Source organism: Mesoplodon densirostris, chromosome 15 (assembly GCF_025265405.1).
Source record: "Mesoplodon densirostris isolate mMesDen1 chromosome 15, mMesDen1 primary haplotype, whole genome shotgun sequence".
Lineage (NCBI taxonomy): Eukaryota > Metazoa > Chordata > Mammalia > Artiodactyla > Ziphiidae > Mesoplodon > Mesoplodon densirostris.
Genome location: NC_082675.1, coordinates 7,883,345 through 7,898,625, shown reverse-complemented (window position 1 = coordinate 7,898,625; position 15,281 = coordinate 7,883,345). Strand labels below are relative to the sequence as shown.

General features: G+C 52.1%; 1 protein-coding gene across 1 annotated transcript; it reads right to left on the bottom strand.

Annotated features, from left to right (window-relative positions):
- Positions 1-4,322: 4,322 nt before the first annotated feature.
- HPD (4-hydroxyphenylpyruvate dioxygenase) lies at positions 4,323-13,933 on the bottom strand. The gene is made up of 14 exons (XM_060118695.1): positions 13,855-13,933; positions 13,710-13,736; positions 13,108-13,170; positions 12,664-12,768; positions 11,990-12,032; positions 11,719-11,801; positions 10,643-10,732; positions 9,610-9,713; positions 9,138-9,215; positions 8,438-8,600; positions 8,232-8,303; positions 6,469-6,591; positions 4,760-4,876; positions 4,323-4,685 (listed from the first exon to the last, which is right to left on the bottom strand). Exons 1-14 carry the CDS (start codon positions 13,855-13,857, stop codon positions 4,575-4,577), a joined length of 1,182 nt encoding a protein of 393 aa, XP_059974678.1. The 5' UTR covers positions 13,858-13,933; the 3' UTR covers positions 4,323-4,574.
- Positions 13,934-15,281: the final 1,348 nt, after the last annotated feature.

Below are 15,281 nucleotides of genomic sequence, written 5' to 3'. Positions count from 1 at the left end.
TAAAGCAAACCATAAATATACTGACTTTTCTTACAGATACGCCATCTCCCTTGCTCTCCTCTCTCTTCTCCTCCTTCTTTCTTTCTCTTGGGGGCGCACCCTGCTCGCTAAGGAGCGGGTGCTCCGGTAGTCAGGGGTCAGGGGTCGGGGTGGAAGGAACTAGGTGGGGTGTGGTCCATTCAGACCGTCTGCTTTTTAAAAAACATATATATATATATATTTCTTCCACTTTTATTGAGCTATAATTGACATAGAGCACTGTAAGACCAGCTGTTCTTAAACTCTAAGCCTGTAGGTGGATTCTTGGAACTGGGACAAGTTATAGTCAGACTAGACCGTCCACGGCTTTCAAGTTTTCCTTCTAGAACTCTTCTTAAAACCTTAGGTATCTAACACTGCTAATGGTCTACAATTAAAGGAAACAAGATCAAATATCCTATTTCTATTACTAGAAGATCTTGAAAAGGTGGTACCTCAGAAACGATTAACACTAAGGGGACATCACTCTGGTCTGTGAGGCAGGAGGGGGCTGATAAAACAGTCACCAGTTGAGAAGAATTAAATGTATGCAGTGTTGTGGGTATTCCACAGGTTCTGCGCCCCATAGGTCTCAACTCTACCTGGTCCAGTGGTGGGGTAACTGAGGGACCCACAGAGAGTTTGTTAGATGTCCACTTATCTTTGAGAAGGACAGACTCAGAACCTCAGCAAAAAGCAGCGTGACTGAAAAGAAGCTCACTTCTTACTAAGGAAGCGCAAATGATACCATGATACCACTTCCCCTGTCAAGTGGCAGATACCAGTGTTGGTGAGCGCGGGGTGAGGGGCACTCACACACCGTTAGTGGTAGCATTAATTGCTGCAACCTTTAGGAGGAAAAATTAGATATTAATGACCAATATTTAAAATGCACATAGCGCTTCCCTGGTGGCTCAGTGGTTGAGAGTCCGCCTGCCGATGCAGGGGACACGGGTTCGTGCCCCGGTCCAGGAAGATCCCACATGCCGCGGAGCCTGCGCATCTGGAGCGCTGTGCTCCTTGACGGGAGAGGACACAACAGTGAGAGGCCCACGTACAGCAAAAAAAATAATAAAATAAAATGCACATAAACTCTTGGCCCAAATGTTCCACTGTCAGGAATTGAACCTGAGAGCCACGAGCAGGCAAGGATACTGTACAAGGACGTTCTTGGCAGCCTTACTTGCGAGCAAAGAAATGAAGGCAAGGGAGGTGTCTCTCATTGGTGGGCTGTTTTCCTGGAATTGTCCATCCAGACAGGTGGACACCACTAGAGGTGAATTCGTGGGAACAGAAAAAGAGTTGACAGGCAGGGCCAGAAAAGAGAAGGTAGGGGCAGCTGCTGGCCATTCGCTTATTCATTCAACCAATATTTATTGAGCACCTACTATGTGCCAGGTACTCCTCTAGGCACTGGGGCTACAGGAGTGGAGAAAACACACTTCCTGTCTTCAAGGTGATTGTGTCCTTATGGGTGAGTCAGGCAAACATGAAGATAAATGCTATGATAAGGAGAAAAATAGCTATGAGAAGGGGGTGTCGGTGGGAGAGGGGCGAAATTTTAAACAGGGTGGTCAGGGAAGCCCACTTACCTGACATGTGAACAAAACTCAAAGGAGAAAAGGGAGTCAGCCCTGTGGAGACCCGGGTCAAAGGAGATAGGGAGTTAGCCTGTGGAGACCTGGGGGAAAGGTATTCCAGGCAGAAGGAACAGTGAGTGCAAAGGTCCTGTGGCAGAAGACTGCCTGGTGTATTTGAGGACCAGCAAGGAGGCCTGTGTAGCTGCAGCCGAGTGACGGGGAAGGGTGAGTAAAGGAAATGAGCTCTGAGAGGTAGACCTGGTGGGGTAGTCGGGGAGGCAGACGCTGCAGAGCCTTGCAGGGCAGCACAGGGACAACCCAGGGCGTCCAGCCCAAGGCTCACAAAAGAAACATGCGTGCAAATCTGAGTTTCCTTCAGCTTTCCTCTCCAACCTGCTGCTGTATTCTCCACCTCGATCAACGGCGTTTCTATCCCACGCCTCCACCCACCACAGCTGCTGCTGGTTCCCTAAGCTCACAGGCTGGAAATCCTGGGCTTCTCCTTTCCCTCAGCTACCAAGGCTGATGGTTCCCCTTCTACGGTATTCAAATGCATCCACCTCTCCCTCTCTCCCTCAGTCCCACAGGGAAAGTCCTCTCTTCACTGCTTCTGCTGTGGGGGCCAAAGCGAAGCCTCAACTCAAGACGTCTGCATGCACAGAGCAGATGGGGCTGTGCTGGAGAGGGGCAGGTGCCAGGTAGACCTGGGCGAGAGCCCCTCATCCAGGCCCCTCTCTAGAAATAACAGGAGCAAACACATAGCGCTGACGCTGTGCCAGCAATAGTTTTAAACATCTTTGATATCAAACTCACCATAGTGCAGGACTCCCCTGGCGGTCCAATGGTTAAGACCCCGTGCTTCCACTGCAGGGAGCCCGGGGTTTGATACCTGGTCGGGGAGCTAAGATCCTGCATACCGCTCAGCCACAAACAAACAAACAAAACAAACAAAAAACAACAACCAAAAAACAGTAGCGCTAAGAGGTATTATCCCTATTTAACAGACAAGGGAAACCGAGGCACTGAGAGATCAAGTAGCTTGCCCAAGACCACACACAGCTAGCAAGCGGCTGACCAGGTAGTGGGGCTCCCTAGTCTGTGCTCAGCTAATGAGGGTCGGCCCTGCCCACACCCCATCTGAAGAGGCACCTACCGCCCTGTGCCAGCTGGTTGTCACTGCACAGGAAGGCAAGGTCAGAACTGCCTGGTTGTCCCAGGTGGAACCAGAACCGTAGAGTTTGTATGTGAAATATCCTGACCTTCTGAAAGGTTGACTCGAATTTCTTAAAACCAGGCAGATGAAATAAAATACATCTGTGAGCCAGATCGGGCCCGTGAGTCACCAGTTTGCAAGCCCCTGTGTTACAGAATTTCCCTTCTTTGCATGAACCATGGGAAAATAGAGGGAGGGTATATTTGACCAGCAGCACCGGCCTGGGACCTACCGTTGTTCCTCTGGTTTCTCACTGCTGTTCTTTTCATTTCTGAATTCATGATCCTAGAAGCCAAGTTTCTATAACTTGAGGGGGGTGGAAAAATTCCTCCCAATTCCTCCATTACACCAACTCCGATTTTTTTTCTGACACTGAGATCCACCTGCTTCTAGTTCTGAGTCGACTCCTCCTCAGGGAGGGTTGTCAAGCATCAGAAGTAGGGAATTCCCTGGCCGGCCGGTGGTTAGGGCTCCGCACTCTCACTGCCCAGGGCCAGGGTTCGATCCCTGATTGGAACTAAGATCCCACAAGCTGTGCGGTGCAGCCAAAAAAAAAAAAAAAAAAAAAAAAGAAAGAAAAGGAAAAGAAAACGAAGAAAAAAGAAAGAAAAAATCAGAAGCAGAAGAGATCCTATTTGCCCCCACCTCCTCTTCCCCGGTTTTGAAGAAAATTTTCCTTCTAAGTGTTTTAGGACCAGTAGCTCCTTTCCCAACTGTGTCACTCTTTTTTGCAAGGGCCATTCACACTTGAGTATGAACTAGCCTCTCTTCAAATGGAGTCCACGCCTGGAGCAGGGTTGGGGGGAGTGGAGCTGCAAGGGGGTGTGGGGGAGTAGGCACTGCTGTCTGCCGTGCTGCGGGTAGAGGGCAGAAGCTGAGGGGCGCAGATCCCTTCTACCAGCTCTCACACCAGGAACCATGTGCCGTGGGTGCTGAGCGAGGATGATGCCCCAAAGTTCCTGGGCTAACACTCTCCTAAGTCCAGAAGTTTGGGTTCAGGGCAGCCAAGTTGGGTACAGCTCATCCTTGGAGATCGTAACGCCATGGGACAGGATGCTGCCAAGCTCTGTCCCACCTTAGGGCCTTTACCCTTGCTGTACCCTCCTCCTGGGATGCTCTTTCCCCAGATTTTCCCATGGTTGGCTCCCAAACGTCACCTCCTAGCGGGGCCTTCCCTCGATCGACATTAGTCCTTCCTCCCACCTTCACCTCTACACAAGCTCATCACCTGCTTCATTTTCTTAATAGCATTTACCACTCTACAAAACGCTATTGTCTGTCTTTCCCTTTAGCGTGTAGGCCCTCTGCACCACTTGGTTCCAGAACTCCCCGCGACCTGCGCGGTCCTACTCAGCCCAGCGCTTGCCCCCGGAGCCTCCTCGGCTCCCGCAGCCTCTGAATCCCTAACGCGGATGTCTCTTACAGTGCTGCCGCCCTGAGCTCCCCCTGGCGGCCAAACAACCTCACTGCTCCAGCCCGGCACAAACACGTGGACACCGCCTTGGACCCCAGTCCGCTTTATTCCGGAGGGCGGGAGACTGAACAGCCCAACCAAGGGGGCGAGTTAGGAGGTAGGCGGAGTCTTGTGGGGGCGGGGGAGGTCCCGGAGCCGGCTAGTGGGCGGGGTCTAAAGGGAGTGGCCAGTAAGGAGGGCTCGCTGTTCAGGGCCTGTGGAGTGGGCGCGTTCCAGGACGAGGGGGCGTGGCCCACCGTGCGCCCTCAGGTGGGCGGGGCTTCGCTGGGTCAGGCGGCAGCAGAGCCGCCTACCTGCCGGGCGCAACCCCGTTGGTCTCCATGTCGGTGAGGTTGCCCCGCAGGTCCTGCTCCTCCTCGAAGGCCTTGAACAGTGAGTTGAAGTTGCCGGCTCCAAAACCCTGGAGCGGGAGAAAGGAGGTGAGCTGCGGGCCCAGGAAGCCAACCGCTGGGGACAGGCGGTCCTTAGTGGTACCTGGTGGTTGTAGCGCTGAATGACTTCCAGGAAGAGCGTGGGCCGGTCCTGCATGGGCTTGGTGAAAATCTGCAGGAGGTAGCCTTTCTCGTCGTAGTCCACCAGGATTTTCAGCTCCTAGGTGGGAGACAGGGGACTGGGTAAGGGGGAGACTGTCTTGCCCCTCTAGCCTGGAATGGTGGGATATTTAGGAAGGCCATGGTGGCTTCTGCACCCCCAAAGCCAAGAAAAGACCCTTTTCTGCAGCAGTTCCAGACACCTCCAGATAGATTCTCCAGTTGTCCTATTACCACCTCCCCGCCTCAGCCCCTGTGTTAGCCACCCAAGGCTGGCCTGGACCACCCAAGTAGCACCCACACAGCTCTCCCTGCTTCTTCTCTTGCCTCCTTACAATCCATCTTCCCCACATTCAGGGATCTTTCAAAAATCAGATCATCTCACTCCCCTGTTTAAAACTCTCCAGTGGAAACCAGAACCCTCATATGTGGCTGGTGGGAATGTAAAACGATGCAGCCGCTGTGGAAAACAGTCTGGCAGTTCCTCAAAAAAGTAGAAGTAGAGTTACCATATGACCGACCCAGGAATTTGACTCCTAGGTATCTACCCAAGAGAATTAAAACGTATGTCCACACAGATACTTGTTACCCAGATGATCATAGCATTATTCATGGTAGCCAAAAAGTGGAAACAAATGTCCATGAGCTGATGAGTGGGTAAGCAAAACGTGGTCTATTCATCCAATGGAATATTATTCAGCTATAAAAAGGAACAAAGTACTGACACGTGCTACAATATGGATGAACCTTGAAAACATGATGCTGAGTGAAAGAAACCAGTCACAAAAGATTATATGATTCCATTTATATGACATGTTCAGAAAAAGCAGCTCTATAGAGACAGGAGATCAGTGGTTGCCTAGGGCTGAGGGTGAGGAGGTGGAATGGGGAGATTGGGAGGTGGTGACTAAGAGGTTTGAGGTCTCCTTTTAGAGTGATGAAAATGTGCCAAAATTGATTCCAATGATGGCTGCATAATATAGTGAAGAGCCAAAACCCACTGAATTGTGTATTTTTAAAAATGATGTATGTTATGTACCTTAAATATCAATAAAGCTGTCAAAAACAAAACCAGAAAAACCTCCAATGGTTTCTGGCCACAGAAGAACAAAATCCGAACTCCTAAGTAGCCTACCAGAGGAATCGGCTCCTGCCTACCTCTTTGACCTGGGCCACTCCTCAAACACTTCCTTTCATTCACTCTGGCTCTCTTTCTGTTTCTCAGATACTCAGAGCTTGCTCTTACCTCAGGACCTTTGCACTTGCTGTTCCCTCTGCCAGGACTGCTCTTTCTCTAGGTCTTCACACAGCCAACTCCCTTTCATCATCTCGATTTCACGGAAATGTCACCTCCTCAGAGAGGCCTTCCCCGACTGCCTCCTATATAGCAACCCCAGATCACTCTCTGTCATAGCCTGTTTTAAGTTTCTGCACAACACCAACTCTCTCTCTCTCTCTCTCTGATGGTGTTTGTGTTATCTATTTGTCATCTGTCTTCTCACTAGAATTCAAGTTCCATGACGGCAGGGACCTGGTCTGCTTTCCCGGCTGCATCCCACTGCCTGATGCAAGGTTGAGACAACATTTGTGAGGCAAGATGGAACTCGGGGCTTGTTCTCCTCGGCTGACCGAGGATCCTGGTCTAGGCCTTACCTCCAGAACATCAATATTCTCCTTCACCCGGATCTTGGCCGACTTGAGCTTCTCCCGCAGTTGTTTGTAGTATGTGGACGGAACAGCCAAAAACTCTATGCCTCTCTCTCTCAAGTGGCGAATCTGTCTCAGAGCAGGGTCAAGGTCAGTCCTTCTCTCTCCATGCTCAACACTCCCAGCCAGGGGGAAGTGCTAGGCCAGGAGGAGGCAGGGTCCCTACTCCAGCTTCCCCAAACTGCCAGGATGCAGTGTAACCTCATCCCCTTCCTCCTCTGGGCCTTGTGGGTCCCGAGGGAAGAACAGCAATCACTAACATTTATGGGACCTCATTACGTGCCTCTCTCGAGCACTTTCTATGTACTGTCTTATTATGTCGATGCAGTAATCTTTTGAGACATTTGGATGATTATTCTCCCTATTTCATAGCTGGGAAAACTGAGGCATTGAGAGATTAAGTATTAATATCTATTCTCAACATAGGAGCCAGAGGGATTTTATTAAAATACAAGTCAAATCATGTCACTCCTCTGCTTACCCAACGGGGGTGTCTCAGAGTCACATTCAAAGTCCTCACCATCTGCCCCCATTCCTACCTTCTGGCCGCATCTCCTACCCTTCTCTTCCTTGTGCATTCTGTTCCAGCTGTTCCTTTAACCTTCCTCTACCCTGGCTGTCCCTTCTTCCTGGGGCGCTTTCCCCAGATTTCCACTGCTTCCTCTCTGTCTTCTGCATTCTTAAATGTCTCCTTCTTAGCGCCAGGACTTTGGTGACCACCTAATTTAAATATACAAAGTCCCGGGACTTCCCTGGTGGTCCAGTGGGTAAGACTCTGCCCTCCCAGTGCAGGGGCCTGGGTTCGATCCCTGGTCAGGGAACTAGATCCCACATGCCACAACTAAGAAGCCCGCGTGCCACAACGAAGATCCCGTGTGCCGCAACTAAGACCTGGCACGGCCAAAATAAATAAATTAAATAAACTAAAAAAAAAGAAAAGAGAAGGAAAAACTTGAAATTAAAAAAAAAAAGTCCTTCACCCTCCCTCACCCATGGCCCTGCTTTATTTTCCTCTAGAGCACTCACTGCCATCTAACAGATATTTTACTAATTTTGTTCTGTGCCTCCATAAGGGTGGAAACTATTGTCTTGTTGGCTAATGTATCCCAAGTACCTGAAACAGTGCCTGGCATGTAGTAGGTGCTCAATAAACATCTATTGCGTGAATGAATGAATGAATGAATGAAGTTGCCATGGTCATGGTGAATTCTTGGTTGGGCTGGGACTGAATGGGACAGGCCAGGCTCTTGTCCACTTGGTCGTACTGCCACATTAAGAACAGGTGGGACCCAGCCTCCCCAAGGGCTGGAGCCATAGACTCAGGACATTTAATTTGGATGAAAGGACCTAGTGGATCTTGTAGCTTAATATCCTCAATTTCAAGTTGATGCAACTGAAGCCCAGAGAGGGGGTTGAATCCCCCAAAGACTCACAGTAAGTTACTGGCAGAACCAGGTCTAGAGCCCAGGCTTCTTGTTACTCTGGCACTTGCTACCTCTGTAGCAGAGAGACCAAACTCTCTAGGGTGGGAATCTGCCTGCACATGAGTGGCACGAGCCAGTAAGGGAGCCCTGTCAGCCGTCTGGGCTGACGAAGGGGACCCAGGACTGCCACTCGTCACCCCCATCCCCAGCCTCTGACTCCGTTTTGCAGAGTTTGGCTCTGGAGCTGAATGGGAGGTGAATTAGGACCAGGAATGGGCTTCTAACCGCTGTGATGATGTCTTCAGTCTTGAGAGCGATGTGCTGGACCCCAGCGCCCCCGTTATAGTCCACATATTCCTGTGGGAGGGAAGCAAGGAAAGCATTGTCAGTGGCCCCGTCACCCACACCCCTGCCCCTACGAGAGCCCTCAAACCTCTTCCCTGCTTCCTTCTTCCTCAGCCAAGGCCCCCGGGGCCCGAGGGAGGCCCCACCTGGATCTGGGACTTCTTCCTGCCCGGCGCTGGCTCGTTAATGGGCATTTTGATGGACTCCTCGTAATTGGCCACCACGATGGACCGCAGAGAGCTGTACTCCGTGTGCACCTGCGTGTCATCCACCGACCAGAAACGGTGGAACTGCAGGTTCTTCAGGTACCTGTGGGGGGGTGGCCAGAAGGGCACAATGGCTCTGATGTTGGCCTGGGACCTGCCCCCCGCCCCTACTCCACCTTCCAGAATTTGTTCCCTGAGCAGGCTCCAAAAAGGGTACCACCTTTCACATCACGCACATCATGGGTTTGTACCTTTATTATGACAATTTTCCTTTGGGTGGAAGTAAAGCATCTGATAACAAGGTCCGTATCCATGGCACCACTCTAACAGATCGAGGTGCTTTTGAGAAAGGCCACTTGCTTCTAATTTGCACACACGTGCTCTTTGGGTAGTGACAGCCTTCCTCCAAGCCTCCCTGGACTGTGACACCCCCTGTGCTGATTCCCCAAGGTTCCTCAGAGGGAGGACCGGTGGGTCACTTCGGGCCTTAAATCCTCTGGTCTCCATGGTGACAGTTTTTCAGGGAACAGATGAATCAGTGACCTCAGACTAACCTGCCCCCACCTCGTGCTCTATTTCCCGACAAGACCTGGCAGTGGGCCTGTCACACATGTAGGAAGGGCTTGGGCCAGGGACTCACCATTCTGAGGCAGACACCATCTCCTGATCAGGCTGGTTTCCCACAATGTGATCAATTATCTTGAGACTGCAGTTGGGCCTGGGAGAGGAAGGCAGTTAGGGGGTGAGGAGAAGGCTACTCCCTAAATCTCTTCCTTCCCCCAGCCCCTCAATAACAGTAACTGCTCATTATTCCATAGCACTGACTGTAGACACTTTATCTGCATCAACTCACGCACTATTACTAGCCCCATTTTACAGATGAAGAAACTGAAGCTTAGAAAAATAACTTGCCAAGGTTAAATAGCTAGTAAGTGACAGAGCTGGGATTTGAACCAAGGCAGTTGGGTTCCAGACCCTAGGCTCTTGGCCTCTATGCTGCCTCTTCATGCCATCCTGGGGGATGCTCAGGGGCTCCCCAGCAGGGACCAAGATGTTCTGTCCCCTCTGCATGGAAGAGAGGGCACCCCACCCTTGCCCCAAGGGGCACTCACAGCTTGGAAAGTAGGGGGTCGACGAATGCTGGGACCTCAAATCCAGGCAGGAACCAGCCGGTGTAGTTCATCTTCTCCACCAGGGTGTGTGTAGTGTCCCCATACTGTGGGTGGCGAACAGCCTGAGGTCCCATCCCTGCTGAGGCCAGGCTGCATTTCATGGTGCCAACACAGCCCTGGGTTCCAACTCAGACCTGGCCCTAACTCCAAGTGTGATTTTGGGCAAGTCACTTCCCCTTTCCAAAATGAATTGCAGTCTGACATTTGGGAATTTGACAGTCTGTCTGCCCCACAGGACCAGAAGCTCTGTGGAGGCGGGGATGCCATTTTGCTCATGGTGCTGTCCTGGCACATAGTAGGTGCTCAATTAAAATGTGTTGCCTGAATGAAGAATGATGAGGATGTTGGATCTAATTATGTGGAAGGGCCTTTTCAATCATTCTAACAATCTTTAAGTTGTATTAAATCTTGAGGAGGAAGGACCTATGATTGTATCAGGTGCTAAACAGACTTGGTAATCTTTGCTGCGTGTCTGTGATATGCCAAGCGCTGTTGTTCTAAGTGCTATACACAAATCATCTCATTTGATCCTTTAAATGACCATGGGAGGAGTTATAGCTGAAGAAACAGGCACAGAACGGTTAATTAGCGTGTGGCAGATCACACAGGTGGACCACACAGGTGGTAACTTACTCATTTAAACGGAGTCGCAGAGAGGTGAAGTGATTTGCCCAAAGTCACACAGCCTGAGTGGGGCGGGGCTTCCCTCCCACCTCCTTCCCCAGACCCACCCATCTCCTTCCTTGCTATCAGCCCCCACTGGGGAGGAAGGGAAGCCCAGAGGTGTGACTGGTAGCCCTCCTCAGTCTCTGCACACCAGCCAAGAATACAGGAGATCAGAGTCCAGAGAGAATGTCTGCACTTCGAGGCACAAGTGTGGGATGGTATAATGGAGTCAGGGGTTGGGGAGGGGGGTCCGGGCATCTAAGTGGGTGTGGACAGCAGGAGAGGTGGGGCACTGAGGTTAACTCACCGTCTGCAGCACAGCAAACTTCACCTTCCCAAACTTATCTTGCTCTACCCAGGGTTCCCGCACGATCTTGGCGCCTCGTTCCCGGGCTTTCTGCAGAGGAGATGGGGTGGGAAGGTGGTCAGTGCTGGACCCTCAGTGCTGGACCCTTTGTCTGCCCTGCTGGATCCCGTCTGCGTGGTCCTGCCGCAGCCTCCTCCAGTTTTTCCAGCCCCAGGCAGGAACTCTAGTGAACTTTGGCTGTTGCCCTTGACACCCATGGCTCATGCCCATTTGGCAGATAGGGAAACTGAGGTCCAGGCCCAGAGCTGGGGCTATTTAAGACAAACCAGGTGCGGGTGGGGGTCTGTCCTGCCTGTCCTGTGCTAACTCACTCTGTGGTCCTCCGCCCTCTCTAGTCCTCAGTTTCTTCATCTGTAAAAAGGGTGGTTGGATAAGACAAATACAAGCTGACATTTATTGAGCACCTACTATGTGTCACACCTTCTGCCAAGTGCCTTACATGCATGAATCATGTATTTGATATTTAGCAAAACCTTATTACTGCATGTCTATGCTTATCATATGTCAGGCAGTGTTGTAAGTACTAGTCTCTTTAATCTGCCCAGCAACGTTACATGAAAGGCACTAATATTGTCTCTATTTTATAGATGAGAACATTGAGGCACAGAGAATCTAAGTCACTCACCTGAGGTCACACAGCTAATAAGATTGAGACCCAGCAGTCTGCCTCTGGAATCTACACTCTGAACGTCTAAACTGCCTCTTGAATACAGCGTTTGGTACAGTCATGCTCAAGAAATGATAACTGTGATCTCCGTTTCCTCTTTGTAACAACTCAGTGAGGTAGGTGGTTATCCCCATTTTACAGATGCCGAAACTGAGGCTCAGACGGAGGTTGCATGGCTACTAAGGGGCAGAGTGTCACTGGAACTCAGGTGTGTGTCAACCAACATCTGGGCGCATCACTCCAGCGTGGCAGTGTCTTCCAGCCCTGACTGATGGGAGTCCCTGTCGCAGACAGAGGGCAGGCCGAGCCTCACTGGTTCGTCTCCGCGCCAGCCCAGGTGTGGCCTCACCTGCACGATGTAGTCACAATCCTCCACCTCGAAGGCAATGTCCTTCACTCCGTCGCCGTGTTTCACCAGGTGATCGCCCATCTCTGTGGCCGGCAGGGGAGGCAGGTGGTGCTGGAGTCATGGCCCCTCCCCTGTACTCTCAGCCTTCTGGGCTTCATCTCCTAGGCTGAGGCCCCCTCCCTGAACCTGATCCACCCCTGGGTCCCTAACCCCCACCCACAATACCACGTCTCCACTCCCTGGCACCCCAAACCCTCTGGGGCCCCCTCACCTTTGTTCCAGGGGTTGAGGGCAGAGGAGAAGATGAACACAATCTGAGACGTAGAGGAGAAGGGAGGCGTGGCTGGTGGCTCAGGTGAGCTTCTGGAGGTGCACCCCCAGCCCCGCTCCCTGCCCACCAGCGAGATACCCCTGGTGGGACATTAGGACAAAACCCCTCTTCCCAGCCAGGCAGGACTGTTGACCCTGGGTTCCTGTCCTTTCTCAGCCTTAGCTTCCCCTCTGGTCCTGAGGGATGGGGGCTTCTCCCGTGCCAGACCCTCCTGGGGCCTTGGGATGAGCTGCTGGTCAAGCCTCCCAGTGGGGAGAGCCCCAGGGATCCATGGACCAGGGCACTGCTCAGATTTCCAGTCTGACGTCTGAGGCCTTTGCCAACCTTTCCTGAACATCTGTGAGAGCAGCGTTGGGCCAGGCCGAGACGTAGACCAAACCAAGAAGGTCCCTGTTGCATGTCGTACAGAGGTGCCGGTGGAGGGCCCAGTGGGGGCTGACCTCAGTGCACGCTCCGCTAACCACACCGGGCAGCCTGGAAGAGCACTGGGCCGCCTGGAGGAAGGGCTTCCTGGCCTCCTGCACCCAGAGGTGCCAGACCTGTCAGGGAGCTCAGAGACCAGCAGGGAGAGAGTTGGCCCTCCTGGATGGGTGGGGTCCTGGGTGGACACTCACCTTCCCTTGCTTGATCACGTGGCTGACCACCTCCCGGGAACCCGTCTCCAGGCCCTTGTAGGCTAGGGGTTCAAAGCCCATCTTGCTGCAGTAGTACGACGCGGCCTGAATCACAGAGTTGCAGACGGGCCCGTGAGGGTCGAGGGCCCGGCCCCCAGTCCCCCCAGCCTGTCTGCCCTGTTGCCCCAGGTGCCAAGATCCTCCTGGGAAGAAAGCCCGCTCCCTGGCCCACGCTGATCTCAGGTAAGTGTCCCACTGGGGTCCGCAGCCCTGATTGTGTAATTAGGATCCAAAGAATGACTGTCCGTCCTGGGACTCTCCCAACATTGGCCCTGATCCTCCCCTCCTGGGGCCCAATCACAGACCCAGCTGGAGAACTGCCCTTGTCCTGGAGGCCCCCTTGCCTGCCCTCTATCCACTCCCCACACCTTGCCCAGCTTTTACCTGCTTCGCATTGCCAACCCAGAAGGTCACGGAGTGAAAGTGGAGGAATCGGCCTCTCTCAGGCTGCAGAAGAAGAGAAGGGGCAAGGCTGAGTCCCTAGAAGTGGGTCTAGAAAAGTGCAAGTGGAGAGGTGTCCCCTAGCCACCTCCCTTGTCCCACCCTCAATCCCAGAACTGAGGAGAAGCCAACCCGCCCCACCCTGCTGCTCTGAAGGCTTGCCAAGCCTTGAAAGAGGTTTCTCATGTAGAAATTGAGCTCCTGTGGGCTCGGGATTGGTGAGCCCCCCTCTCCCCCAGGAGGCCTGCCCAAGTTTCACAGGGGGAAACAGCCTTATGCTACAGCGACATAGATTTAAGTTAGACCTTAGAAAGAACTTCCAGACAGGATTAAGAGATTGGCAGGAATTTAAGAAGAGGTAAAAGTTTTTCTTAGGCGGGCAAGGTTGAGTCCAGCTCAGTCTAGACATGGCCGGGGAGGGCAGAGGTGAACTTGAGTGTGCATCCAGAACGTCACATAACCATTGTAGCTATTATTCCTCTTCTGCTCTGCGCTAACATCCCAGTCTCCTGGGGCCCTGACCCCACATTTCCCCTCCTGCTTACCTTCTCTCCTTTGTTGCTGTAAGTCGTCTAAGGAGAAAGAAAAGGACAGTAAGACATGGAAATTTGGACACAAGGTGCTTCTGGAAATCTCACTCCAGATCCGTGCCGTTGGCAAAAGCTGCCATGGCTCCAGGCAGGCTCTTACCATGACTGATCTTGGTCACACTTCCTGCTGGGAGGACTGGGATGAGAGGCCAGCAGAGTGCTGGACAGAAATATTTAACACCCAGCAAGTCCCGCCCCTGGCCTCCTGGCCTTCCTGGGGGTGGGAGCTGATCCTGGAAGCTCCTAGGCCTGGAAGCCTCTGATCCAGCCACGGCCTCATTGGACAGGGTGATGCTGTCAGGCCTAGAAAGGGGGAGTGACTCGCCCAAGGCCACCAGCCAGTTGGGGGCAGAGCCGGGGCCAGAAGCCAAGGGCACATTCTTTCCAGGACCCTGGGCTGGGACTACGATCTTTGCCCTCCAGAATCCAAAGCTGAGAAGCCAAGGCCAGCTTGGGTGCAGAGGTGGCTCCAGAATTCTTATTCAGGGAGAATTTGAGGGGGATTAGGGACTGGTCTTGAAGCCAGCCACTTGTTTGCATAGCAAGTGTATGGTTTATATTTAGGTAAAAAGGTTGTATTCAATAGTGGTTAGAGGCATGGGTATGGGGGTTTGAATCCTGGAGGTCTACATACTATGTGACTGGGGAAACTCCTCTAAGCCTCAGTCTCCCATCTGTAAAATGGGAACAATAGTAGTGTGGCAGGGCATTAAATGAGATAAACGTAAGTTTTTGGAATAGAATCTGGCACACAGTAAGATCTCTGTTAATGCTGGTTATGATTAGTTATGTTTCTTTGGGGCTTTGCGGGGGCTGATGGAGAATAGGGGGGCCTTGGCGTTGCCACAGCCTGGGTGTTGGGAAAGAGGTTGTGGCCCTACCCCTGGCCCAGAGTGGTGGGAAGGAGGAGCTTACGGCTCTGGGAGGAGGAAGGCCTGGGTTCCTCCCCAGCATCCCCCATACCCCGAATCCTCAAGGCTCACTTTCCTGGAAGATGGAGTAGTGACTGCTGGCCAGCTGTGGCATTTACCTGAGGGCTCCAGGGCAGCCCCCTGCCTCTAGCTCCACGTCAGTCCCCAGAAACTCTATTGCTGAGACATCTTCCTGGGGAACTGACTTCATCAACTATCCTCATTGCCTGGAAACTCTTCCCAGACCCTGATGCTGGCAGTCTCAGCCAGGGACTGTGCCAACCCCACCCCACCCTCTTGCATTTTGGCTCCCTAAATGTCCTGCATTAGCCGTTTTTGTTGTTGTTGTCTTTTGAGAGTAATATTTATTTTGTCCTAATTATAAATAATTCATAGGTTTTCTTTCCAATTTATCTAAACTAAAAAAAAAAAAAATTTATGGGACTTCCCTGGCAGTCTATTGGTTAAGACTCTGTGCTTCCACTGCAGGGGCTGCAGGTTCGATCCCTGGTCGGGGAACTAGATGCCACATGCATAACCACACCTGAGTCCATATACTGCAGCTAAGAAGCCCACATGCCACAACTAAAGATCCGAGGTGCTGCAACTAAAGATA